At 48.2% G+C, this 27498-nt stretch overlaps 2 protein-coding genes and 1 pseudogene across 4 annotated transcripts in view; 1 reads left to right on the top strand and 2 right to left on the bottom strand.

The window, feature by feature from the left end:
- RAB3D (RAB3D, member RAS oncogene family) overlaps nucleotides 1-2809 on the top strand; it is a 9382-nt gene extending 6573 nt beyond the window's left edge. For both annotated transcript variants that reach the window (XM_082378892.1, XM_082378893.1), the window contains exon 5: nucleotides 742-2809. In XM_082378892.1, the coding sequence (XP_082235018.1) occupies nucleotides 742-929 (188 nt within the window). In that variant the 3' untranslated portion in view covers nucleotides 930-2809. The remainder of the gene's footprint in view (nucleotides 1-741) is intronic.
- Nucleotides 2556-27010, bottom strand: TSPAN16 (tetraspanin 16). Its single transcript, XM_082380462.1, has 4 exons — nucleotides 25436-27010; nucleotides 19367-19441; nucleotides 14828-15007; nucleotides 2556-12530 (listed from the first exon to the last, which is right to left on the bottom strand). Exons 1-4 carry the CDS (start codon nucleotides 25556-25558, stop codon nucleotides 12216-12218), a joined length of 693 nt encoding a protein of 230 aa, XP_082236588.1. The 5' UTR covers nucleotides 25559-27010; the 3' UTR covers nucleotides 2556-12215.
- On the bottom strand, nucleotides 22706-23495 carry LOC309622774 (small ribosomal subunit protein eS26 pseudogene; annotated as a pseudogene). Its single transcript has one exon. The product of its transcript is annotated as a small ribosomal subunit protein eS26 pseudogene (transcript).
- Nucleotides 27011-27498: the final 488 nt, after the last annotated feature.

Raw genomic sequence — 27498 nt, forward strand, 5'->3', positions numbered from 1 at the left:
GTATAGGGACTTCCCTGGCAGTCCAGTGGTTAGGACTCCACGCTTCCACTGCAGGGAACATGGATTCAGTCCCTGGTTGGAGAACTAAGATCCTTCAAGCTGTGCGGTGTGGCCAAAAGAAAAGTATAAACCTGAGAGCATCCTTAAATGAGTTAACTTATGTAAAGTGCTTAGAACAGTTGCCTGCTGCGTAGTAAGTATGATGTAAGCACTGCCTATTATTATTATTATTGTTATTATCATTTTTAGTGCATTCTGTAGACCAGGAACCCTGTGCATTGTATGCTCTCTACAGACTCTGCGAAACCTGCCGTTATCTGTCTGACAGAGGTTGCAAACTGGTAGCCCCTGGGCTGAAGCCAGTCCTCAGCCAGTGCTCAGTCCTCTGTTTTATTGGACCTGGAACATATGTTCCAGAACATGTGAAATACTTGGCTCCATTTAAAAGGTCCACATAAATATCTGGCTCTGTGGGCGCCCTGGCTGTGCCTTCCTGTGCAGCAGAAATTGAATAGAAGATGAGCCCCACTTACACAGGGGCACCCCCATATCCGCTGGACATCCACCAGAATGTCACTACCTGGACTCTTGCTGCCACTGCCTTGTGACAAAGAGATATTTCAAGGTCCCACAGCTGCCCGAAGGGCAGAACTGGGCTTGGAACCCAGGTTCCGGTGATGCTACAGTCCAGGCTCTGCCCCCCCAGCGTCTCACAGCTCTTCCCATCTTACGTCCCTGCAGGTTTCAAGTTCTTTGAGGCCAGCGCCAAGGAGAACATCAACGTGAAGCAGGTCTTCGAGCGCCTGGTGGACGTCATCTGCGAGAAGATGAATGAGTCCCTGGAACCCAGCTCCAGCCCGGGCAGCAATGGGAAAGGCCCGGCCTTGGGGGACACCCCACTCCCGCATAGCAGCAGCTGCCCCTGCTAGAGATGATCCCCCACCCCCGCCCACCCCCTCCTGCCTTGGCAGGGACAGTGACTGAGGCATGAGCCACAAGGGCTGTTTCCAAGCTCAGGGCGCCCCCCTCCCCTCCCATCAGCCGCATCCCCCCCGCCCCCCCCCCGCCACCTCCCGCATGGCGCATTCTCTGGCCATGGCCACCAGCCTGCCCAAGCGGCCCCTTTCACAGGCTCCAGACCCTGGGGACTCCGCACTGCAGGCAGAGTCTGGGGATAGGGGCGTGCACGATCTTGCTGCCTTCAGGCGCTTTCATGGGGGTAGTGCGGGCAGCGTGTCCCACCCGGCCTGGTGCAGGGGCATCCACAGTGCCTTCTGGGTTAGAACCACTTATCCACATCCGTTTCTTTGTCGGGCATTGTTTGGAGTTCACGTGCTGGCCAAAGATGGTTCTTCTCCCTCGTGCAGTGGGGATTCTCAGACTTCATCCCTGGAGATGTGGAAGGCGGCTCCTTTCTCAGGGTCACCCAGTCTGCTTGTGAACCTTCTCAGACCTGGAGGCTCCAAGGCAGGGTGGTGATTTAGTCCTCCCAGAACCCTTCTTTCAGGCCTGCAGATCCTCTGCCTGTGAAAGCAGTATTAAAGCAGCTTTTCCCGTTGTAAAGGAAGAGGGAGTCAGACCCCCCCACACCCCCCATTCCCCAGCCTGGCTTCAGGGACCCCAGAAGTGCCTTCTGAGCTTCCCCAGAATTCCACATCACCCACGACCCTGCCACTGTTTCAGCTTATCCACTACATTCCTGATCCAGAATTGAATTCTGGAACTGTGGGCCGCGTGAGGCCGGGCAGAGAATCACCCAACCCTTGGCGTTCCTGCTGGAGACTTTTTACCAGAAGTTAACTCAGAGTCAGGAGCCTGGGCTCTCCTGCCCAGACCTGCCTCCTCCGGGCCCTGTCTGGCTGGTAATGTTTTAAGCAAGGTTCTTTCCACATCCGACATCCTGCTAGAAAAGGAAATTGAGCAATGTTCCTGTTTTCCTGTGCTGGCTGGTTGCTCCGCATGTAAGGACTTTGGCTCCTTCCACTTGAAAAACCTTGAAGACGTAGTGTTGGCTTCCTGAGCCATATCATCGCTAGGGTCCAGTGACGTTCTCTGCTAATAGAAGAGTCACTCGAAAGAATGCTTTGGGGTTGGGCTGGAGGGGCGAGAAGGCAGGGTTGGGTAACTGCTGTGGCTGCTTGCATTTCACAGGTGCAGCTTGGGAGTGGCAGGCTGATGGGGGATGGGCGGGGAACCAGTCTCCCTGGTTGAGGCACTAGTGGGGAGCCCACCAGGTTGGGGTCCCCAGCTCCCAGGGGCTCCTGCTGAGAGATGATGTGCAGTTTGGGGATCTACATCTTGACACCGCCCTCCACCCAGCCCCATCCTCAGCTCAGTGGCCCTTCCTGCCCACCAGAGTCCAAACCTGGTGACATGACACCTCCTTCTACCCTGGAACACTGACACCCCAGAATTTGACAGACACTGTGAGAAAGGCCAGGCATATCGTTTGTCCAGTCTCCCAGCCCCTGGCGCCAAAATGACTTCCTGTAGTCTTAAGGATCTCTGCTGCTTCCTTCCAAGAGTGGGGAAGGTCTGGTTCAAGTTTAATGTAGTTCTTACTTTTATAGAAGCTGGAGATTGAATTTATTTCTAGAGGGCCCTGTTCACCCCAAACCATGGGCTGTCCTTAGAGCTTCAAAGTGTGGATATCTTTGTATACCAACAACTGGACTGTGATGAAAAAGACATGTTCTTGGAAATGCACCACGAGAGAGTATCTGAAGGTTTGGGGAGGGAGTCAAAAATGTTAATTGCTTTAACGTAAAAGAGAAATTAAAGCAGCTAGAAAAAGGCTTCTTAAGATGCACCATGGCCTGTCAAGACCCTGTTGGTCAGTTCGTTTTCCTTAAACTGCTGCCAGAAAAAAATAGTGGTTCAGAGTGTCACTATCTGAGGGACCAGCTGACTTGTCATCTCCCGTGTGATAAAAAACAGCTTTGGCTGCATCTTGGTCCTGACCTGGCCTAAGTTTTCTGTTTACACAAGATTTTTCAACAGTTCAGCTTCAAGTAGCAACTGAGACAGCTGCCTCTGGGTTCTCTTAAGACTGGGAATGATGCAGGAGAATTTTTCTTGTTTCTTCTAAACATAATGTAAGTTTTTATTTTGTGATGTTTGGGGGGGAGCTTTAACTCCTGATGGTCTCTGAGGAACTGAAACTGATGTCCTCAAAGATCACTAGGAGAGAATGGGAGTTTGCTGAGTTTACAAACAAAAATTAAGCCAAAGGCTGTGGGAAAACAGCTTCCCAACTCCAGGGAGGCTGGCATCTGGGGAGGTCACTTGAGGCTGTATCCTGCATCTGTGCTGTCCCTTCTTACCATTTGCTTTCAGCAACTTGTCCTTCCACAGGCAATTTCAGTGGGAAATTGCCACGACTGCCATCTGGGGTTATGCTTTTTTTCTTTTTCTTTCTTTGGCTTCTCTGGGGATCATGTTCTTGTATCTTTCTCTCCTACTCCACTGGAAAAAAAACCCAAGTAAGTGGTGAAATTTGATCTCAGTGTTGAAGTGCTGATTCCACTAACTGGCTTCTCCCCAGTGATACCAAAACACACTATAGAGAGAGCTCTGGACCTGATCATTTATATTCTGGGTGTGGTTCTCCTGTGTAAGCCATTCTTTGATGTCCACTTATAAAGATGTGCTCTTTTCTCCACAAGAAAAAAAAATTAAAGTTGTTATGCCCAGATGCAGTGGTTCTTTTATTGCCATTAGTGAAATGTCCTCCAGGAAGAGGACAGTTAAATCACAGTCAAGTAGATAGTTGGTCGAGGGCCATGGATGATACTGCAGAACCCAAATCAGGACAGGGAGGCTGAGGTCTGGGGCTGCCTCTAGCTGGGCCTCGTGGTCACCGCCTTGGCCCTGGAAGGTTCCACTGCATGGAGGGCAAAGAGGATGATATTGCCTCAACTAATTCTAGTAAGAATGTCTGTCCTCCCCATAGCAGCCAGAGGGCGCCAGTGAGTACCTGAGTCAGGTCACATCCCCCTGGTGGGAGCCCACCATGGCTCCCACCTGACTCAGAGTAAATGCCTAAGCCCTCCCCGGGGTCCACGAGGCCCTGCATGATCTGACCTGTCACCTTACTCTCTTCCCTGTCACCTGCCCTGTCACTCTTCCCACTTGCCCCCCAAACTTGCTCTGCCCCTCCTTGCTGCTATTTGAACACACTAGGCCCCTGCCTCAGGGCCTTTGCACTGGCTGTTCCCTCTGCCTGGAGTCACATGGCTCCCCTCACTCACCCCCTCTTTCAGGTCTTTGCACAAATCTCACCTTCTTATTGTGGTGATTATTTTGAAACGTATAGAAATATAAAACCTATCAAACCGCTATGTTGTGTAACAGGAACTAACATAGTGTTGTAGGTCAATCACACTTCAAAAATAAACTGTTGACCCACCTCCCTCCCCAACACCCAGGTTAGGACTGCAAACCCTCCCGCAGCATTTCTGTTGCCCCTTTCCTGGTGTCCTCCTCCCTACAGCCCCTAGAATCTAAAATACTGTATAATTTACTCATTTAACTTAAACAAGTGTCTCCTTCACTGTAATATCTGCACTTCAAAGGCAGGGATTTTTAAATTTTTTACTACCGCACCCAGCTCTTTCCTGTCTGATACAAAAAAAAAAAAGAAATATTTGGTCTTTGCCCCTGGTTGTTGGCAAAGAGCTCCTAAAACCCTTGGAATATCCAGAGTGATAAGAGCATCTTTTGTATACTAATGAGAAGACAAGCTAGGCTGGGGACCCCTAGGTAGCTTCAGGATGGGGCTGATTGCCAGAAAGACCAAACTATGATTAGAGGGTTGAGACCATCAGCCCCAACCCCTGGGATGGAGCTCCAGGGAGGACAGAGGGGCTGGAGTTAATAACAAATTGTCGGGACTTCCCTGGGGGTGCAGTGGTTAAGACTCCGATCTCCCGATGCAGGGGGGCCAGGTTTAATCTCTGGTCAGGGAACTAGATCCCACATGCGTGCCGCAATGAAGAGCCCGCATGCCGCAACTAAAGATCCTGCACGCCGCAGCGAAGACCCCGTGGGCTGCAACTAAGACCCGGCATAGTCAAATACATAAATAAATAAATAAATAAATATGTTAAAAAAAAAAACTATCACTCCCATCTGAGCTATATCCTTGGTAACAGTAAGTAAAGGATTTCCTGCGTTCTGTGAGTTATTCGAATGATCAAACCTGAAAGGGAGTGGGGATTGCGGGAACCCCCTGATTTTGTAGCCACGTCAGACAGAAGTATGGGTGCCCTGGGGACCTAATACTGGTGACTGGCATCTGAGATGGAGCCGGTCTTGCGGGACTGAGCCCTTAAACTGTGGGGTCTGCACTAACTCGGGGCAGTGTCAGAATTGAATTGAACTGTAGGGCACTCTGTTGGTGCCCCCAGAGAATTGTTTGGTGTGGAAAATCCCCACACGTTTGGTGTCAGAAACAGGAAAAACAGTCCATTTCTTCTTTTTCTTCCAGTTATTGACATACAGCTCTGTATAAATTTAAGGTGTATAACATAATGATTTGACTTACATACATCATGAAATGACGATCAAATAAGTTTAGTGAACGTCCATCATCTAGATACAAGATTAAAGAAATAGAAAAAAAATTTTTTCCTTGTGATGCGAACTCTTAAGGTTTACTCTCAGCAACTTTCATATATAACACAGAGCAGTGTTCATTATATTTATTGTGTTGTCCATTGCATCCCTAGTACTTTTTATCTTATAACTGGGAGTTTGTACTTTTTGACTGCCTTTATCCAATTCCCCCTCCCCCCATGCCCTGCCTTTGGTAACCACAAATCTGATCTCTTTTTCTATGATTTTGTTTGTTTGTTTGTTTTTGCCGCGCCAGCAGCTTGTGGGATCTTAGTTCCCCAACCTGGGATTGAACCCGGTCCCTTGGCGGTGAAAATGCCAAGTCCTAACCACCAGACTGCCAGGGAATTCCCTGTTTGTTTTTGAAGTGTAATTAACCTACAACACTATGTTAGTTGCTGTTACACAACATAGCGGTTTGATAGGTTTGATATTTCTATACGTTTCAAAATAATCACCATGATAAGCCTAGTTACCAACTGTCACAATACAAAGAAGTTACACAATTATTGACTATATTCCCCCCACTGTACATTTCATACCCCTGACTCATTTATTTTGCAACTTTAAATTTGTACTTCTTAATCTCCCTCACCTATTCCTCTCCTCCTCCCACCCTCCTCCCCTCTGGCAACAACCTGTTTGTTCTCTGTATCTATGACACTGTTTCTGTTCTTTTTTTTTGGCTGCGTCGGGTCTTCGTTGCTGCGCGTGGGCTTTCTCTAGTTATGGCGAGTGGGGGCTACTCTTCGTTGCGGTGCGCGGGCTTCGCATTGCAGTGGCTTCTCTTGTTGTGGAGCACGGGCTCTAGGCACGCGGGCTTCAGTAGTTGCAGTGTGTGGGCTCAGTAGTTGTGGCTCGAGGGTTCTAGAGCACAGGCTCAGTCGTTGTGGCGCACGGGCTTAGTTGTTCCGCGGCATGTGGGATCTTCCTGGACCAGGGATTGAACCCGTGTTCCCTGCGTTGGCAGGCGGATTCTTAACCGCCTTGCATCACCAGGGAAGTCCCTCTGTTCTATTTTAAAAATAGTTTATTTCTGACATAGAGCAGGCACTGACAGATATTTGTTGAGTGAGTGCATGAACTGCAGAGTCCAAGAGTCAGCTAGGACTTGTATACCGTCCCAGGATTCTCCATGCCTTCTCTTTGCAGCCTTGCCCCCACGAGGCAGTCCCTTCTGAACCAGGTGAGATTTGGCAGAACTGTTCTCTCCCCGTTACTGTATCCAAAGTCCCAAAACCAAGTCCCATTGGCCAGATTCGGTCCCACGCCCATGCCTGAACCAATGACTGCGGTTGGACAGATGGAACATGCCAATTGGCCTGCTGGGATCACATGCCTGCCCCTGGTTTACAGACAGAAATCCGAGAGGCGGGCTGGTTCCAAAGAAAACTAGGTGTGTTCCTGCCAGACTTGGGAGATGATTGCAGCATAGCAATTTTGACATGTGCCCATTTTATCCTCCTTAAAATCCCTCCAAAAGAAAGATGGAAGAATTAGATAAACCACCATTTTGCAATCTCCAGTGAAAGAACTGATTCAGCCCGCTATGATCTTTGGATGAAGCTCTTTGTTTATTGATTCTCAGCCGTGATCATGGCCACCCCTTGCAACCACCTGGGTAAATGTAAGAGTCTCCATGCCCAGGCCACAACCCAGTCCGATTAAATCAGGAGATGGGAGATGCATTGCAGGCTCCGATATTTTGTTAAAGCTCCCATGGGATTCTCACGTACAGCCAAGGCTGAGAACAAGAGATGAAAAGGAAATATGGGGATGAGAGGAACAAGATAAAGGGACCACAGAGAAGCAAGCACCAAATCCAGAAGGTACTGCATTACCCAACATTCCACACCTTTTCTGCAACAAATCTAAGGTAGGTGTGGTTGGAGAAGAAGAGGCGGAATCTAGAGCAGTGGTCTCAAAGTGTGTTCCCCATTCCAGCAGCATGGCCTGGGAACTTGTTAGAAATGCAGATTCCTGGGCCCCTGCCAGACCTCCTGAGTCAGAAGCTCTGGGGGTAAGGTTCAGACACCTGTGCCTTAACAGAACATCCAGAGTATTCTATTGCATTTTCTAATTCTGTAACTACTGGATTAGGATAAAAGGAACTTAGGATACATGAAAAACGTGTTGTGTGGACATTGTTGGACCCAATTCAAAGAAACCGAGTGTGAAAAGACATTTTTGAGCCAATCAGGAAAATCTGACAATGGCCTGGGTTTTGAGTGATACCAAGGAATGACTGTTAATTGTCTTGGGTGTTGTCTTAGTCCGTTTGGGCATCTGTAAGAGAATAGACTGGGTGGTTTACAAACAACAGACATTTCTTTTTTGTTTAAAATAAATTTATTTATTTATTTATTTGTTTATTTATTTATCTATCTTGGCTGCGTTGGGTCTTCATTGCTGCGTGTGGTCTTTCTCTCATTGCAGCGAGCGGGAGCTACTCCTCGTTGCAGTGCGCGGGCTTCTCATTGCAGTGGCTTCTCTTTGTTGCAGAGCATGAGCTCTAGGCATGTGGGCTTCACTAGTTGTGGATCGCGGGCTTAGTTGCTCCGCAGCATGTGGGATCTTCCCTGACCAGGGCTCGAACCCGTGTCCCTTGCATTGGCAGGTGGATTCTTAACCACTGTGCCACCAGGGAAGCCCGTAAATCACATCTTAATATAAGTCTGTCAACACAGTTTTTTGTTTTTTTTTGTTTTGTTTTGTTTTGTTTTGAATTTTATTTATTTATTTTTGGCTGCGTTGGGTCTTCGTTGCTACGCACGGGCTTTCTCTCGTTGCAGCAAGCAGGGGCTACTCCTCGCTGTGGTGCGCAGGCTTCTCATTGCAGTGGCTTCTGTTTGTTGCAGAGCACGGGCTCTAGGCATGCGGGCTTCAGTAGTTGTGGCTCATGGGCTCCAGAGCGCAGGCTCAGTAGTTGTGGTGCATGGGCTTAGTTGCTCCGCAGCATGTGGGAGCTTCCCAGACTGGGGCTCGAACCCATGTCCCCTGCATTAGAAGGAAGATTACTAACCACTGCGCCACTAGGGAAGCCCTGTCAACACAGTTTTATGGCTATTGCCTTATACAATTGTCTTGTAAATGAGGTAGGAGAAGAATAGGTTTTTTTAATATAAATTTATTTATTATTTTATTTATTTATTTTTGGCTGTGTTGGGTCTTGGTTGCTGCTCACAGGCTTTCTCTAGTTGCAGCGAGCGGGGGCTACTCTTTGTTTTGGTGCACGGGCTTCTCATTGTGGTGGCTTCTCTTGTTGCAGAGCGTGAACTCTAGAGCGCAGGCTCAGTAGTTGTGGCACACAGGCTCCACAGTATGTGGGATCTTCCTGGACCAGGGGTTGAACCCGTGTCTCCTGCATTGGCAGGCAGATACTTAACCACTGTGTCACCAGGGAAGTCTAGTTTTTTTAAAAAATTTAAATTTATACTGTTTTTTATATTTATCTATGTAGTTATCTTTATCAGTGTTCTTTATTCCTTCATGCGGATTCAAATTGGTGTTTTCTGTCCTCTCATTTGAATCTGAACAACTCCTTTTAGTATTTCTTGTAGGTCTTACAGGTCTGTTTGTAATTCATTCTCTTGGTTTTTGTTTATCTGGGAATATCTTCATTTCTCCTTCATTTGTGAAGCATAGTTTTGCTGGATACAGAATTCTTAGTTGACACTTTTTTTTCTTTCAGCCTCTGAATATGTCATCCCATTGCTTTTGGCATCCGTGATTTCTGATGAGATAATAGCTATTAATTTTATTGAAGATACCTTGTACATTGGGGTCCCCAACCCCCAGGCTGCGGACCTGTTAGGAACCAGGCTGCACAGCAGGAGGTGAGCAGCAGGAGAGCAAGCAAAGCTTTATCTGCCACTCCCCATTGCTCGCATTACCGCCTGAACCATTGCTCGCATTATCGCCTGAACCATTGCTCGCATTACCGCCTGAACCATTGCTCGCATTATCGCCTGAACCATCACATTATCACCTGAACCATCACTTGCATTACCGCCTGAACCATCCCCCCCATCGCTCACATTACTGCCTGAAACATTCCCGCCCCCAGTCCGTGGAAAAATTGTCTTCCATGAAACCAGTCTCTGGTGCCAAAAAGGTTGGGGACCACTGTTGTACATGATGAGTTGCTTTCGTCTTGATGCTTTCAACAGTCTCTCTTCATCTTTTTCTTTTTACAGTTTGATTATACAATGTTGAGACATGGATCTCTTTGAGTTTATACTGCTTGGAGTTCATTGACCTTCTTGGATGTGTAGATCCATGTTTTGCATCAAATTTGGGGAGTTTGGGGCCATTATTTCTTCAAGTATCCTTTTTGTCTTTTTCTTTCCCTCCTCCTGTTCTGGAATCCCATTGCACATATGTATGTATGCTTGATTGTGTCGCACATGTCTCTGAGGCTCTGTTCATTTTTCTTCATTCTTTTTTCTTTCTGTTCCTCAACTGACTCATCTTCAAGTTCACTGATTCTTTCTCCTGCCAGCTAAAATCAGTTGTTGGGCCACTCTACTGAATTTTCCATTTCAATTTTTGTACACTTCAACTCCAGAATTTCTATTTGCTTCCTTTTAAAAACTCATTTCTGTCTCTGTTAATCTTTTATATTTGATGAAACATCATTCTCATACTTTTCTTTATTTCTTTAGAGAGTCTCCTTTAATTCTTTGAACATATATATAATACCTAATTTAAAGTATTTGTCTAGTAAATCCAACATCTGGGTTTTCTCAAGGACAGTTTCTATTGACTGATGTTTTTTTTTTCCTGTATGCTGGCTACACTTTTTCTGTTTCTTTGCATTTCTTTGAATTTTGTTTCTTTGCAATTTTTTTGTTGAAAACTGGACATTTAAAAAATATAATGTGGTAAATTTGAAAATCAGATCTCCCTTCCCCCTACTCCCCAGGGTTTTTTGTGTTGCTGGTTGTGGTTGTTGCTGCTGTTGTTTGCTTGTTCAGTGACTCTCGGGAACTAATTCCACAAAGTCTTTGTTTTGTGCAGCCACTGAAGCCCCTGCTTGCTTAGGCTAGTGTTTGGGATGAGAATTTTCTTTTTTTCAAAAGGGAAACCTGGCCTTTGAAAGTTGAGCAATATTCTGCCATTATTTATTGCTTTATCCGTTCTGTGTATTACAAATCATATTTCATTCTGTTTTTACAATCTAGATAGTGTAAAAAATCAGGACCAGTTAAATTGAAAACAACTTCTATTTACCTCCCATGTTTATGTTCATTCTTTTCTCCCTGGGGCCTATCTGGGCTTGGCTCTGAGCAAAGTTTCCCCCTTGCACAAGGCTCAGGAATGAGAATAGTGTTGCTATAATGAGTAGTCTTTGAGCATCTCTACTGGTGCATGGAGACCTTATCACCCTTCAGCCACTGCCTTCCTGTGATCCTTGCTTTGGGCAGGACCTCCCTAGACTTAATGACAATAACTTCCCGCAATCACTTCATGCTTTCTGTGGGTAGGGCATTGTGCAAAGCCTCTGACATACTGCACCTCATGAATGACTCACAAAAATTGGGCAGTCCATTTTACAAATGAGGGAGGCCATGGTCCTGATGCTCTGTCAGAGAGCTAGTGAGTGACATGACCAGGGCTGGAGTTCAGAGCCCCAGCACTTTCCCACACAGGCCTCCTACCACATAAGTGTAAGCCAGACTCGTTAGCTGGGTGGACAGGGCATATCCCTGGAGTAAGTTTTTCTTCACCTGAATTAGGTCTGAGGCCCCCAGCACCTTCATGCCTTGCCCCCTTTATAGGTATAAACAGTAATGAAATCACCCTGCTTAAAATTACCTCCTCTCTCTTCTTCCCAGTTTTATATTTCTCCTTAACTCTTATCACTATCATGCAATAAATTTTCTAATTTAAAAAAACCATATTTGGGGAGTTCCCTGGCGGTCTAGTGGTTATGATTCAGCATTTTCACTGCTGTGACCCAGGTTCAATCCCTGGTCGGGGAACTGAGATCCTGTAAGCTGCCTGGTGCAGCCAAAAAAAAAAAAAATCATATTTTTTGTTTCTCCCTGCCGATGAGAATGTCATCCCCATGAGAGCAGGGATTTTTGTCTGTTTAGTTTATTGTTGTATCCCCAGTGCCTACAACAGTGCCTGGACTCAGTAGGTGCTCAATAAGGTTTGTAGAGTGAAAAAGTGAATGTTAAAACCCTTCTAATGGCTTTCTATCATACTCAGAATAAAAGCCACGCCCCTCTCTGTAGCCCACAAGGCCTTGCCCTCATCTCGCCCTACCATCCTCCTCACTCACCCTGCCCAGCCACAGGGGCCCCTCTTGCTGGTCCTTGAGAAAGCCATGCTTATTGCTGCCTCAGTGCTTTTGCACCAGCTCTTCCCTCTGTCAACTCCCATATACACACATGGCTTTTCCTCACCTCCTCCGGTCACTGGTCAAATGTCACCAGGGAGGCCATCCCTGATTCCCTTCCCTATCCCGTCACCCTCTTTTACTTCCTTCCCAGCAGGTATCTTAAACTGAAATGATCATCCATCCCCCCCACTGAATGTCAGCTCCACCATGGTGGGGATTTTGTCTTTATTATTTTTATTTTTTTATTTTTTTATTTTTGGCCATGCCCTGCAGCATACGGGATCTTAGTTCCCCGACCAGGGATCAAACCCGTGCCCCCTGCATTGGGAGCACGGAGTCTTAACCACTGGACCACCAGGGAAGTCCCAAAAGGGATTTTGTCTTTTGTCGCTGCTCTGTCCCCAGTGTCCCTAACAGTGCTTGGCACACAGTAGGTGCTCAATAAAAGAGACTGGTGTGTCCCAGAGGAGCTGGACCTTACCTGTATCACTGCTGCCCCCAGAGAGCCCCCACTCAGGTTGATGCTCTGAGTCTTGGTTATTTTCAGGAGCTTAGGGAAACAGCCCTGCAGATACAAACATCAAAGCAGGCAGAACCTGGTCAGGGACTCCTGGATTCCAAGTCCCCATCGACCCCCAATGGGTGGACCACCAACATTCCTCTCAGATTCAGGGAGGAGAAAAGGACACAGCCATAAGGACCTTGGCTCTTCCTTACTTGACTGCTCCCCCCACCCCAGCATCTTCCTTGGCCTCCTCATTCCCTCACCTCACCCCAGAACATACCACTTACTCCCTAGTATCCATTTGTGTTGATATCCAAGTGTATTGATTAAGAATATGACCAGAGGGACTTCCCTGGTGGTCCAGTGGTTGAGAATCTGCCTTCCAGTGCAGGGGATGCGGGTTCGATCCCTGGTCGGGGAACTAAGATCCCACATGCCAAGGGGCAACTAAGCCCGCGTGCTGCAACTAAGACCCAACGCAGCTAAAAATTAAGTAAATAAATAAATTTTAAAAATATATTTTTTAAAAAGAATATGATCAGATGTCCCAAGTTATTGCTAGCTGTGTGACCTTGGAGAAGTCACTACACCTCTCTGTGCCTCAGTTTCCCCAACTGTAAATGGGACCAATAGGATCTGCCTCACAAGATTTTTGTGAGGATTAAAAGAAAGAATCTACATGAAGTACACAGCAGTGGCCTGATACATATCCAGCATTCAGTAACTGTTAGTTATTTCTAAGTCCCCTTTACATATGAACAAAAGGGCTAACATGTATCCAGCACCTTCTCAGCCATTTTCATGTATTTTCTCACTGTAATCCCATAAAGTGGGTACTAGTCTTTTCTCTGTTTTATAGGTGAAGAAACTGAAGCTCAGAGGGATTAAGAGAACAGGCACAGTGAATGAGCAGAACAGGCACCTGCAGGTGATGGGACCTTCACTTCCCTTTCTGCAGCCACTGAGATACTCCCCTTTCTTCTGGAAGCTTGAGTTGTCTTGAATTCAAAGGGATCAGTGCCCCCTTTCATTTAATAGGCTTTTTTTAAGTGTCCACTGTGTGCCGGGCACTGAAACGGGCGCTGGGAACCCAGCAATGTACAAAAAAGAAAACATCTCTGCCTTGGTGGGGCTAACAGTTGAGTGGGAAAAACAGGTAATAAAATAAGCAGGTACAGAATGACTTTGTCAGGTGGTGATTAAGCGCTGGGCAGACACTAACGCAGGGTAAGGAGATGGAGTGTGTTGGTGAATGGGGGGCATCCTTCTATAGACAGGGATTCAGGAACAGCCTCACTGAGGAAGTGACAACTGTGCACAGACTTGAAAGAGATGAGGTAGGAAAACATTTAGGGGAAGAGCATTCCAGGCTGAAAGAACATGGGAATTCCCTGGCAGTCCAGTAGTTAGGACTTGGTGCTTTCATTGCCGAGGGGCTCGGGTTCAGTCTTGGGTCAGGGAACTAAGATCCTGCAAGCCAAGCTGCAAGGCCAAAAAAAAAAAAAAAAAAAGTACAGCCTATGCAAAGACCCTGAGGCAAGCATGTGCCTGCTGTATTTGTGATGCAAAGGCCCTGAGGCAAGCATGTGCCTGCTGTATTTGTGCAGCAGCGAGGAGGTCAGTGTGGCTAGAGTGGAATGAGTGAGGGGGTGAGTGGGAGGAGAGGAGGTCAGGAGGTGACAGGCAGGTTGTACAGGGCACAGTGGGTCACTGTGTGGTGCCACGTCCCTCTCTGAGGCCCTAGCCTGGGACTCACTCTGGCCAATTCACCCAGCAAGAGACATTCAGTGTGAAGGGATGAATTAAGGAATGATCCTGATTTCTCAAGGAAGACCCATGTGTTTATTCCCCTGAAGCAGAAATTAGGGGTGGGGAAGCGAGGGCTGGGGTTTGAAGCCCAGCTCCACCCCTCCCTGGCTATGGGAACCTCTCTGTGCCTCAGTCTCTTCATCTGTAAAATGGGAGAAGGGCAGTCCCCACCTCAAGGGGTGCGATGGAGACTGAATTCACTGAATGAGTACCCAGTCATGTGGCGGCCATCACTATCTACAGAACAATCATTTTCCATCATTATTGCTGCAATTTGATTTCTCTGTGAGGCAGCCAGTGTGACCCAGGCAATGGACACAGGTGAACATGGATCAAATCCCGGCTCTACCAAAGCCATGTGACCTTGAACCACTCTCCTCCCCAGCCTCAGTTTCCCCATCTGTGATATGGGGATGGTAACCCTAGGCTGTGTGGTCGAAATGAGCTGAAATTGTGGTCAAAATCGCTAGGGTTCCTGCAAAAATGCAATTTTTATAAAAGTCCCTAGCCCTCGGGGTCTACCTAGACACCTAACAAAATGTCGTTACCTCCTGGTGGGTGACATCTGCAGACACGTTGTGCCCGTTGCAGGCCACGGTCCCGATGGATTTATAGCAGCCCCTGGGGTAGGTGTGGCCAGTCATCCTTCCGAAGGATGGAAAATCTGTGTAGTTCTTCATGCCACAGCACTTTAGCTGCAGAGAAGAGAATAAACACTTGAAGACTCCCTTTCAAATTTCAAAATAATAAAAACACTAGAAATCATGGTCACCATGGCTACTGTTTAGAGTAGTCACAATATTCCAATGCCTGTGCTAAATGCCTCCCTTTCCCCACCCCATCATGGCTTAGCACCCTCCATGGCTGTCATCTTACTTGGGAGTAAAAGCTGAACTCCTCACCATGGCCCACAAGGCCCTGCATGATCTGCCCTGTCACCTTCAGGTCCTCATCTCCCTGCTCTCTCTTGAACTCACTCAGCTCCACACTGATCTCCTCTCTGTTTCTTAAACACACTTAGTAAGCATCAGCCTTGCTGCCTTTAGATGGCTGTTCCCTCTTTATGGAATGCTGTTCCATCAGATGTCTGCACAGCTCCCTCTCTCATTTCATTCAGGTCTCTGTTCAAGTGTTCCTCCTCAGGAAGGCCTGCCCTGACCCCACTTTCTAAGTTAGCCACCAGCCCTGTATCAGTCAGGCCAGGCTAAGTGATGCTGCATAACAAACAGCCCTTCAATTTCAGCAGTGCATCTCTCACTCACACTACATGTTCATACCAACCTGGCAGGGGAACTCCATTTATCAAAGTCTCTCAGGGACTCAGGCTTGTGAAGCAGCCACCATCCAGATGATTCCACTATTGTGGAAAAAAGAAAAAAAGGTCCAGAGGGCCCTACACTGGTAATTAATTTGGCCAGGAAGTGACTCACATCACTTCTCCTCCCAGCTCATTGGCCAGAGCTCATCACATGATCCCCAACTAAATACAAAAAGGCTAGGACAGGCCATCCCACTCTGTGCTGAAAATAGGTGACAAATAGCACCTACAAGTAAACAAAATCCTGACTCTCTCTGCCCTTTCCCTGCCTTGCTTTCTTTTTCATGGCACTTATCATCCCAACCACCAATGTTTACTTAGAGGTTTTTTCTCCATCTCCCCACTGGAGTGTCAGCAACACAGGGCAAGGATTTTGTTTTGTGCCCTGCTTTGTCCCCAGACCTCTGAACAGTGCCCAGCACATAGTAGGTGTTCAATAAAGACTCGTGGAAGGACAGCAACCTAAAGGTCCATCAACAGAGGAATGGATAAAGAAGTTGTGATATAGGGACTTCCCTGGTGGCACAGTGGTTAGGACTCCACACTCCTAATGCAGGGGGCCCGGTCTCGATCCCTGGTCAGGGAACTAGATCCTACATGCATGCCACAACTAAGAGTTCGCATGCCACAACTAAGGAGCCCACGTGCCGCAACTAAGGAGCCAGCAAGCCACAATGAAGGAGCCTGCCTGCTGCAACTAAGACCCAGCGCAACCAAATAAATATTAAAAAAAATTTTTTTAACTATACTTAAATTAAAAAAAAAAAAGATTAGTGGAAGGACTATATGAATGAATGAGAGGTACTTTCTACCACCTCAAGCTTCAGAAGCCAAAACGGGGATGTAGGCAAGTCCCCTACCCATCATGTGCCCCCTCCCAAGCCTGAACTTGACCCCATAGCAGTTCTTGGGCCCCAGACTCAGATGGAAAACACTCCTAGAAACAGGCAATGGCTTTTCCATTCCACACCCTCCCTAGCCTCAAAGACCCTTCTCAACCATCTGCCTCAAGAGCTTAGATGACACGTGGAGGCCAGTCCTGCTCCTTAAACACCAAGACTCAAGATATAAGTCTCACCACCTCACACCCATGAGAATGGCTACTATCAAAAAACAAAAACAGAAAATAACAAGTGGTGATAAGGATGTGGAGAAACTGGAACCCTTGTGCCTTCATTGCTGATGGGAATGTAAAACGGTGCAGCTGCTGTGGAAAACAGTATGAAAATTCCCCCCAAAATTAAACATAGAATTATCAGATGATCCAGAAGTTCCATTTCTGCGTATATACCGAAAAGAACTGAAAACAGGGACTCGAAGAGATATTTGTAAACCCGTGTTCACAGCAGCATGATTCACAATAGCCAAAAGGTGGAAGCAACCCAAGTGTCCACTGACAGAGGAAGGGATAAATAAAATGTGGTCCATCCATACAATGGAGTATTATTCGGCCCTAAAAAGGAAGTTCATGCTACAACATGAATGAACCTTGAAGATACTCAGTGAAATAAGCCAGACACAAAAAGACAAATACTGTATGATTCCACTTATATGAGGTCCCCAGAGGAGTCAAATTCCTAAAGAAGGGTAGAATGTAGGATGGTGGGTATGGGGGTTTGGGGGAAGGAACCTTAGTGTTTAATGGGGACAGAGTTTCAGTTCTGGGGATTCAGGGTGGTGATGGTTGCACAACCATAGGAAAGTGCTTAATGTCACTGAACTGGACACTTACAAATGGTAAGATGATAAGCTTATGTTATATATCTTTTACTACAATAAAAATAAATTAAACAACAACAAAAAAAGGATGTGAATCTCTCCTTCTCCATGACCAGATTCCATTCCAGGGAACAGTCATCTGGCTGTTTGTAACCTCTGTAATTCTCAGGGTCACAAAGTTGTGCTCCAAGGCCACTTCTCTAACCTCAGAGATGAAACAGGGAGCGGTGAGCACAGAAAACAGCAAGGTGCCCCATTTGGTGAGGTTTCTTAGGGACTCAGGAGGGAGGTGGGGGCTTCCCTTCTGCTTCCTTCATGGCCCCTCCCCCAGCCATGGGTCTGCGCTGGAGGAGGACGAACTTAGGCTACCATCGCCCCCGAGAGAGGGACACAGGGAAGAGCGTGGGTCTCGAGCCCAGCACATCTGGTTGTATCCAAACTCACAAACGGTTTTGAATCATCTGCTCTTTTGAATCGCCCACACGCCCGCTACGCCCCCGTTATGGCTGCAACTCGATGAGGGACTTGAATATCATCTTCAGCAACTGAATTTCTCTCTGCACAAAAGGGGCAACTTTAATTTTCTATTTTTTAAATAGAGGTCTAAATGAAAACCATTTTTTCCCCAAAGAGGTGAAATAGTCACACGGCTCAAAATTCACAAAGCACAGAAGGGTAAACCATGAAAAGTCGCCCTCCCACTTTTTTCTCCCAGTCGACAAGTTTCTCCCACTTCACCACCACGACTGTTACGGTTTCCAGTGTCTCCAAAGAGATATGCTATGTGTGTCAAAGCAAAGTATATCCTCATTATTGTTCCCCTTGCTTTACTCTATTCTCATTGTTCTGCATCCGGCTGTTCGCAACACGAGTAGCAGTGGCTCTCGGTGCCCTGCTCAAATCCCGGTGGCTTCTCTTATTTCTGTGCCGCGGAACCCGGCTTCCCGCTGCCAGCAACTGAGGTTCTTTTTTTTTTTTTTTTTTTTTTTTAACTTTTTGGCCGCGCCTTGCGGCATTCAAGATCTTCGTTCCCTGAGCAATAATGGAACCCGCGCCCCCTGCAGTCGAAGCTCCGAGTCTTAACCACTGGACCCCCAGGGAAGCCCCCAGCAACCGAGGTTCTTGCAGTGGCCTCCCAGCACGCATGCGCCCTGGGAGCAGCCCTTAAGCAATGACTGATGGGGGGTGTTGGATTAATACTGCAGCTCCCTAGTCGCTCGGGTGGAGAAAATAGATGGCGTGCTCCTTGCTGCGTCCCCGACATCCCCCACCAGGACTGAGCCCAGTTGCACCCAGTGTCAGCTTTTAGGGGCTACATTCCCTTCCCTGCCTCACTGCCCCTGTCCGCTACAGGTGCTTCTTGGGATCACCTCTCAAATAAACCATGAGCCTTCAAATCCTCTTCTCAGGGTGAGTCTCTGGGGGGACGCAAAGGGGGACAGCACTATGTCCTGGAGAATGTACCATCTCCTGCATATAGAGCCTCTTCCTTCCTTCTTTTCAGCTGCATCAGACTCCCTTGTGTGGATTATTATACATTATAAACTCCCCCCGCCCCAAACTGATGCTCACTAGGCCGGCAGCAATCTTTTTCACACCCTGGTATGTATGTCACGCTGCACACAAACAAGCATATCCTTGGATAATTCCCAAGGACCAGATGGTTGGGTCAAAGTGCCCGTGCTTTGTCATTTTGATGGATCTTGCTAAATAGCCCTCTATTTTGAACTCATTTCAAAACCCCAAGAAACTTCACAGCTTTTCCCCATTACTCCCCCAGCAATTACTTCCCATTACTCCCCCAGCAATTACTTCCCATTACTCCCCCAAATGAGAGGTGGTCCAATTCACTCCGCAGTTTCTTGAGGGGGAGCCTTTGAAGGCAGGGCTGAGGTTTCCGGCTTTTCACCCTATCTCTGGAGACTCAGTCTCCCACCATCACCGGATCCTGGCGAGCGTGGGAGCCTCCCGGGGGGGGGGGGGAGGGGCGAGGCTTCTATTGATTCTGTTTATTTCTAATGCAGAGTGAGAGAAGCCGAGCTGTACTTACAATCGGGAAGAAGGCAAGGACCACTGTGGCGACAGTGATTTCCACGATGAGAATGATGACCATGACTGAGAAACACTGGAAAACACGGGGTGGGGAGTGGGGGGTGGGAGCCTGCTGGGAGTCCTTCCACCCCATCCCCAGGCCACCGTGGCCTCTCCATTTTGAAAGAACACACGCCTGGGGGCGGGGGGGTGGGGGGGTTCTTATTTTATTTCTTCCAGGTGTCGCATTCCTGAATGTTGTCCAGGATGCTGGCAGTGGGATATTCTTAGGAGCTATCAGTAATAGCTGGAGGGACTTCCCTGGTGGCGCAGTGGTTAAGAATCCGCCTGCCAATTCAGGGGACACGGGTTCGAGCCCTGGCCCGTGAGGATCCCACGTGCCACGGAGCAACTAAGCCCGTGCACCACAACTACTGAGTCTGCGTGCCCCAAGGACTGAAGCCCACGTGCCTGGAGCCCGTGTTCTGCAACAAGAGAAGCCACCGCCGTGAGAAGCCCGCGCACCGCAACGAAGACCCAACGCAGCCACAAAATGAATAAATAAATAAATTTATTTAAAAAATAATAATAATAATAGCTGGAACCCCATTTCACGGCCAGCACTTTCTGAGAGTCTGGGAGGCCTAAGAGGCGACTTCCAGCGGTGTGTGCAGACAGCAGAGGCCGACGGAAAGGGAGGAGGGACAGTGGGGGGGCACCGAACAGAGGCAGGAGGGAATTCCCTGGTGGTCCAGTGGTTAGAACTCAGTGCTTTCACTGCCGAGGGCCCGGTTCGATCCCTGGTCGGGGCACTAAGATCCCTAAAGCCGTGCTGCAAGGCCAAAAAAAACAAAAACAAACATACAAAAAAAAAAAACAGAGGCAGGGCCAAGAAACCTCAGAAACACAAATTGCGGGGAGGGGTGACCGGACTGAAGGGGAGATACCGGATGACAGGAGGGTGGGTGCCAGGGGAGAATGCCTCATGTTGCCGATGAAATTCACATGCTTGGTGGGAAACAGTGGGAAATGCTGTAAGCGGGGGTGGGGGGACTTCAAGTTATCCATCGAGGAAAAGCTGCTTCCCTCCAGAGCCTCAGTTTCCCCATCTGCACAACGGAGGGGTGGGACCAGCTCAGGGGGTCTCATTGGGTTCTGTGGAGCTTCTAGAGACCAGATTGGGGGGGGGAGTCAAAGGAAGTTCAGCTCCTGTCTCCCCTTTCATCTATTTCTATCTATGCCTATTATTATTATCATTATCATTAAAATCTCTTTGATAATTCAGGCTTTGAGTCGCCAGACTGGCCGATGTCTGGGCTTATCTGGCCTTGACACAGAGAAGCAGGAAAGCACAGTGGATACACGTCAGGGGTCCCCACAGTCGACCGGGAGAAACATGAAGGCAGTTGTGAGACCCCAGACATGCGGCTCCTGTATCAGATTCTGAGAATTCCTATTAATATTAGTATTTCCTGGGAATTCCCTGGCGGTCCAGTGTTTACGAATCCGTGCTTCCACTGCTGGGGGCCTGGGTTCGATCCCTGTTTGGGGAACTAAGATCTCGCAAGCCGCCACTGCGTGACCAAAAATAAAAAATAATTAAAAAATAATATTTCCCGGGACTTCCCTGGTGGTCCAGTGGTTAAGACTCCGCACTCCCAATGCAGGGGACCTGGGTTCATCCCTGGTCAGGGAAATAGATCCCACATGCATGCCGCAACTTAGAGTTTGCATGCCACAACTAAGGAGTCCACATGCTGCAACTAAGGAGCCTGCCTGCTGCAACTAAAGAGCCCACCAGCCGCAACTAAGACCCGGCACAACCAAGTAAATAAATATTTTTAAAAAAGAAAAATAATATTTCCCAACCTCTGGGTGACTGGAGCGTCCAGAGGACAGATATCCAGGCATTGGCAAGTCCTATTGGCTCCATCTTCAGAGTCTATCCAGAATCTGCCCACTTCTCACCCACTCCTGGCCCCACCGGGTCCAGCCCCCACCATCTCCCATCTGGACCAATACAGTCCCTCCATCCTGGTCCCCCCTACACTCTGTTCCCTCCATGGCCGCCAGAGGGCGCCTGTGAGCACCTGAGTCAGGGCATGATTCTGCTCAGAACCCTTCGTGGCTCCCAACGCCATCAGCTTTGGACGGACCAGACGCTGAGGGTAAAGTCGATCGGATTTGCCAGTGGGTTGGACGTGGGGTGTGAGAGAGAGTACTCTTTGATTCCTCCGAGTTAAAACATGGATAAAATAGTGTCCACATTCTACTGAAAAGAAAACGAAATCTTGCAGACACAGCACCTGTTCAATAAATCTTTGCTGAATGAAGTAATTAAGAAAGAAAACGAGGACTTCCCTGGTGGCGCAGTGGTTAAGAATCTGCCTGCCAATACAGGGGACACGGGTTTGATCCCTGGTCCGGGAAGATCCCACATGCCGCAGAGCAACTAAGCCCATTTGCCACAACAACTGAGCCTGAGCTCTAGAGCCTGCAAGCCACAACTACTGAGCCCGCGTGCCACAACTACTGAAGCCCACAAGCCTAGAGCCCGTGCTCCGCAACAAGAGAAGCCACCACAGTGAGAAGCCCAAGCACTGCAATGAAGCGTAGCCCCCACTCGCTGCAACTAGAGAAAGCCCACGCGCAGCAACGAAGACCCAACACCGCCAAAAATAAATAAATAAATAAATTTATAAAAAAAGAAAGAAAGAAAATGAGAGATGATGGAAATTCAGGCAGGAGGAAAGTGAGGGTGGATGCTTTAACAGTCGGGGCTGTTTATGTTCTGGGAGATGGCTAGAGCAATGATCTCCCTGAAACCCCCAAACTGAAATTGCTGTAGTTTTGCAGCAACACAGTGGAGGAAGGAAAACAAAAGATGCTGGACACGGATTCAACTTTGGGTGGGATGATGAGCTCAGACAAGATTTTAAGGGAAGTGGGAATGGAGACTCTCGGAGCTGGACTCTGGGGAGACATTTGGCCAAGGCTATATGTAAGAATGAGTAAGACATACAAAATCTGTGACATGCTATTTGCATGATCATGCTCAAAATATTCATATCCCATGTATCTGAACATGTACTTGTGCTGCATGGCAATTACAATAGTGCTGTGTTAGTGGGGGATATACACATGGGTCAGTGGAACAAGGCAGTGTGCACAGAACAGACTTGAGCATAATGGAAATTAGCATAGACAGAGGAGGACTGGATGGACCAGTTGGTAAGTGCAACAATATGTCACCAAATGGGAAAAAAACAAAACAAAACAAATCAGACCCCTACCTCACACCACACGCACCAGAAAACACAACAAAAGGCTAAAGAGCTAAGAGTGAGCTCACAATATCTTTTTTTTAAGTATAATTTCCATTTTATTGTCTTTCCAGGGAACAGTATTTCTTTAGTCTTTAAGGACTTAGTTCCTTACATGGGCTTCGGTGGAGGTCGTGGGGCAGCACCAGCAGGTCTAAATCGCGGTGAAGGTGTTCAGTCCTTCCGGGCTTCCCGAGAATGATTCCTGACTACCTTGCTGTGAATGGCACAACTCACGCAGTAATGCAGTTTCACATACAGCTTGGGAAGCACATAGGCGTCGAAAACACTCGCTTCAGAAATGTCCCTGACAGCTGCGGCCTCTACGATGTTCCGAATGACGAACTTCTTAATGGCCTTATCCTTGGGCACGCATCGGGCACAGTTGGTACAGCAAATAGGCTGCACGTGGCCGCGGCCCTTTTTGGCACGACCATTATTTCTTCTTTTCTTGGTCATCTTAGTCGTGGCAGGAGAACATTTTGCAATTCATATTTAAAACCTTAAAGGTTTTATGGTAAAATCTTTTACCTAGAAATTCCATTTCTAGACATTAAACCTAGGGAAAATAGTCACATATGTGCCTCAAAACCAGGATGCGCAGGGATGTTCATTAAGGACAAAATGTTGGAAGTAACTGAAGCAACCAATAACACAGATTGGGTAGGTAAATCATGGTACAGCCATGCAATGGAATCCTAGAGAGTTTTTTTATTTTATAAATTTATTTATTTATTTTTTAGTTGTGTTGGGTCTTCGTTGCTGCATGTGGGCTTTCTCTAGTTGCGGCGAGCAGGGGCTACTCTTCGCTGCGGTGAGTGGGCTTCTCATTGCAATGGCTTCTCTTGTTGCGAAGCACAGGCTCTAGGTGCATGGACTTCAGTAGTTGTGGCTCGTGGGCTCTAGAGAGCTGGCCCAGTAGTTGTGGCGCACGGGCTTAGTTGCTCCGCGGCACGTGGGATCTTCCCGGACCAGGGATCAAACCCGTGTCCCCTGTATTGGCAGGCAGATTCTTAACCACTGAGCCACCAGGGAAGTCCCTAGACAGTTATTTTAAATGATGCTTGTAAGACAGGGGGTGGCAAATTTTTTTTGCAAAAGCACCCGATATTGTGAGCTTCTCAGGTCATACAGTCTCGGTTGAAATGAAACAGCCAGTGTAGTGGAAAAGCAGCTGTACACAATCCAGAAACAAATTTATTTTATTTACAAATAAATTTTATCTATCTATCTATTTACAAGACTGTACTTTGCTGACTTCTGTGGTAGGAGAATGTTTATTGATAAAGAAAAATGTTTTTAAGGCCTAAATTTTTTTAAAAAGTAGAGTGTCAACAGTCACGGTCCTTGGGTATTAATCTAACGGAGTTGAAAACTCACGTTCACATAAAAACCTGCACATGGATGTTTCTAGCAACTTTATCCATAATTGCCAAAACTTGGAAGCCACCAAGATGGCCTTCAGCATATGAATGCATAAATAAACTGTGGTACATCCAGACAATGGAATATTGGCACTAAAAAGAAATGAGCTATCAAGCCAGGAAAAAACATACAGGAAACTTACAGGCATATTGCTGAGTGGAAGAAGCCAATCTGAAAAGGCTACATGGTTTACGATTCCAAGTATATGACATTCTGGAAAAGGCAAAACTATGGAGACAGAAGAAGGATCAGTGGTTGCCAGGGCTCAGAGGGGAAAGAGGGCTGATGGGTGGAGCACGGAGGATTTTTAGGGCAGTGAAACTACTCATGCGATGCTGACATGGTGGATACACTAGTCAAAACCAGGGAACGTACAACACCAGGAATTCCCTGGCAGTCCAGTGGTTAGGACTCCGCTCTTCCATTGCAGGGGACACGGGTTCGATCCCTGGTCAGGGAACTAAGATCCCGCATGCCACGGACCTCAGCCAAAAAAATAAATAAATAAAGTACAACAACAAGAGTGAACCTTCGTATAAACTGTAGACTTTAGGTTCTAATGATATCAGTGTAGGTTCATTATAACAAACGTACCACTCTGATGGGGAATGTTGACGGTAGGGGAGGCTGTGTGTGCAGGGTCAGGGCCTATATGGGACATCTCTGCTCAGTTTTGCTGTGACCCTAAAACTGCTCTTAAAAAAGTCTATTTAAAAGGATGAAAAACTTACAATTTTTTAAAAGAGAAAAAAATGAGGATTGTAAAGCATTAGCATCCCATGTTTGTTTTGCTGTTTTTAAAAGTTACATAGAAAAGTCTGGAAGGATATAATGATGATATTTATTGAGCCATGTTCCGATGACAAGCATCAGCCCTTTCAAGGCATTATCTTGTTTAATTCCCATCAAATGATACAGCCACAGGTAAAGAGTGATAGTTAATTTCCTCCTCTTCCCTGGCGGCCTTTCCTCATACTGTTTTACTATTAAAAGCAATTAGTTCTTAAGCAGTGCATATCTTGGGTTACTTTTATAGTAAGAAAAAAAATGGTTTGAAACATGTAAAGGACCAAGAGAAGAACCATTCCCTCCTGCCTTCCTTAACAACTTAGCTTTCTGCAGGATTTTCTTTAGAGCCAAGTTCTTCCGCCACGGACCCCAGGTCCCCCAGGTCACACTCTTCTGCTTGATTTCAGCAGCTCTGGGTCGATGGAGGCTACGCCTGTTCCCAGTGTGTCCCGCTCCTTGTCTGTCTGCCCTACATCCCTCCTGCTTCCCTGGGGACCACAGATCCGGATGCCAGTGAATTTGGATCAACTTATTTCTGTCTTTGAACGAGCCAGTTGTGGAGGAAGGGCTGCAAATCCCCAGGGCCCAGGTTGTGACATACTTACAGCCATAACACCGTTGAAGAAAGATAACAGTTTCTTCAAGGAATAATACGGAGTGTGCGTTTCAGCCATGTCGGCCAGACTGGGGAGCCCATTTAAGTCAGCATCTTCCTAAACCTCTGGGATACTGTTTCCCAAGATGGTAGAGGTCTGGGGTCGGGGACATCAAAGCTGCCTTGCTCTGCCCCTCTCTCTCCTGGTTGTCTGATCCTCTGCCGGGGACAGGTCCCAGCGGCTGCCCCTCTTCTGTCACAGCCTTTATCATATCACAGTCAGATTCTGGAGCAAAGTGCCAGGGAAGCAGGTGTCCCAAACTGCGCCCTGCTGGTTCCTCATCCTCCATCCTCCAAATAAGCCACACCAGGGGTGGAGAAGAGGCACAGTGTGCCAGCCTGGTACCCCTCCAGGTGCCACCCGGGCCCTGTGGGCACAACGCTCAGCACTGACCACTCGTGTGGTTGATGCACCCGCTAGACTGGAGGCTCCGAGTGGACAGGAGCCTGGACTGTCCTACGCATGGCTTTGTTCCCAAAGCCTTGTACACAGCGGTGCTCAAGAAACCGCTGTGGAGTGAATGAAGAGGTTCCATGAAGCAGGGATCTAGCTACAAGCCATCATGTTCCCCAAGTCCCTGCCTACACGTTAGCTCACTTGGCTCATCCTTCTCACAGGGCTCAGAGAGGCCAAAGTAACTGCCCGAGGCCACACAGGAAGCAGGGCCAAGGCTGGCCTTTGGAGCTCCAAGAGTGACACAGAGGTAGGAACCTCCGACCCCTTCCCACCTGAAAGCCTGTACTTTCTGCATCTGAGGCCTGCTTGGCCACAGCTGATGAAGATATAGTCCTTAAGCTCATGTGTCATTGATCACTGGGCCTTTCTTGATGATAACAGAGGCACAGAGGGCATTTCAGGGCAAAAAATATGCATGTGGGCACTGAGGGTCCCCAGGCCCAACTTCTGCAGCCCTCATTGTCTCCCTGCCCCCACCCCGCCCAGGTCCAACTCTGGGCTCCTCTGTCCAGCCCCGGGCTGGAGCATGTCTGTGGCCAGGTCCTGGAGGACTCAGGGTTTTCACGATCTTCTGTGATCCCCAGGGAACAACTCAAAGAAAAAAAATTACTTTCCACTTGAATTAATTTAATGAATGTTTGTAAAACTTCCTGCTTCTTGGAACAGGTAGAACTAAGCAAGATGTTCATGGAGGCGTGGCTGTCTCCTCCCGGGACCACAGGTCACGTTCACAGCTAGGAGTGTGTCCTTCCACATCTTTCTCTAAAAGGTCACTTGAAATAAGGAGCCTCTAGAGCTAGAGGCTGAGGGCCCGAAAATGGGGGCGCAAAGGATTCGAGAAAACGGGAGCAAAGCAGCACAGGAGGGGTGGCATAAAGGAGGGAGGGAAAATGAAGGACGGATAAGGGCGGGGAGAGTGGGAGGCAGAGAGTGATGTGCACGTAGGGGCGCGGTGGAGCGCCTGCCATCAAAGGTTAGCAGCCCTTGCGGAACTGTGAAAAGGAGGACCCAATGACGGAGGCGGCAGGAGCCCCTCCGAAGCCCCACCTCCGCGGCAGCCCCGCCCCGCGGCAGCCCCGCCCCGCGGCAGCCCCGCCCCGCGGCAGCCCCGCCCCGCGGCAGCCCCGCCCCGCGGCAGCCCCGCCCCGCGGCAGCCCCGCCCCGCGGCAGCCCCGCCCCGCGGCAGCCCCGCCCCGCGGCAGCCCCGCCCCGCGGCAGCCCCGCCCCGCGGCAGCCTCGTCTCGGCTTCGAGGCAAGGCAGAGGCCCAGGTCCCGGCCTCTCGCGCCCCCTGGCGGCCATCAGCGGAAGCACATGCACCCAGACCCTGGCGTCTCCCAGTCAGACACACCCAAATGTGTCTCCGTCCCCCGGAGCCGCCGGTCAGCCCTCGCGTGTGGGGAAATGGAAGGGCAAGAACCATCCCCAGCCCCCCCCCCCCAATACGCACCCATTGAATTGATGCGGAGACACAGAATAGTGCAGGGATCTGGCGTATGGCAAA

The sequence above is a fragment of the Balaenoptera borealis genome (genome assembly GCF_965194805.1).
Source record: "Balaenoptera borealis genome assembly, chromosome: 2".
In the NCBI taxonomy this organism is placed as follows: domain Eukaryota; kingdom Metazoa; phylum Chordata; class Mammalia; order Artiodactyla; family Balaenopteridae; genus Balaenoptera; species Balaenoptera borealis.

What these genes read in the sequence shown, in the direction of transcription:
- TSPAN16 (XM_082380462.1), bottom strand. Translation starts at nt 25,558, where the DNA reads ATGGCTGAAACGCACACTCCGTATTATTCCTTGAAGAAACTGTTATCT. An exon ending in CAGCCCTTCCTCCACAACTG is followed by an intron (nt 19,442 to 25,435) that starts GCTCGTTCAAAG and finishes CGTGTTTTCCAG; the next exon opens with TGTTTCTCAGTCATGGTCAT. An exon ending in CAGATGTCACCCACCAGGAG is followed by an intron (nt 12,531 to 14,827) that starts GTAACGACATTT and finishes TTGTATCTGCAG; the next exon opens with GGCTGTTTCCCTAAGCTCCT.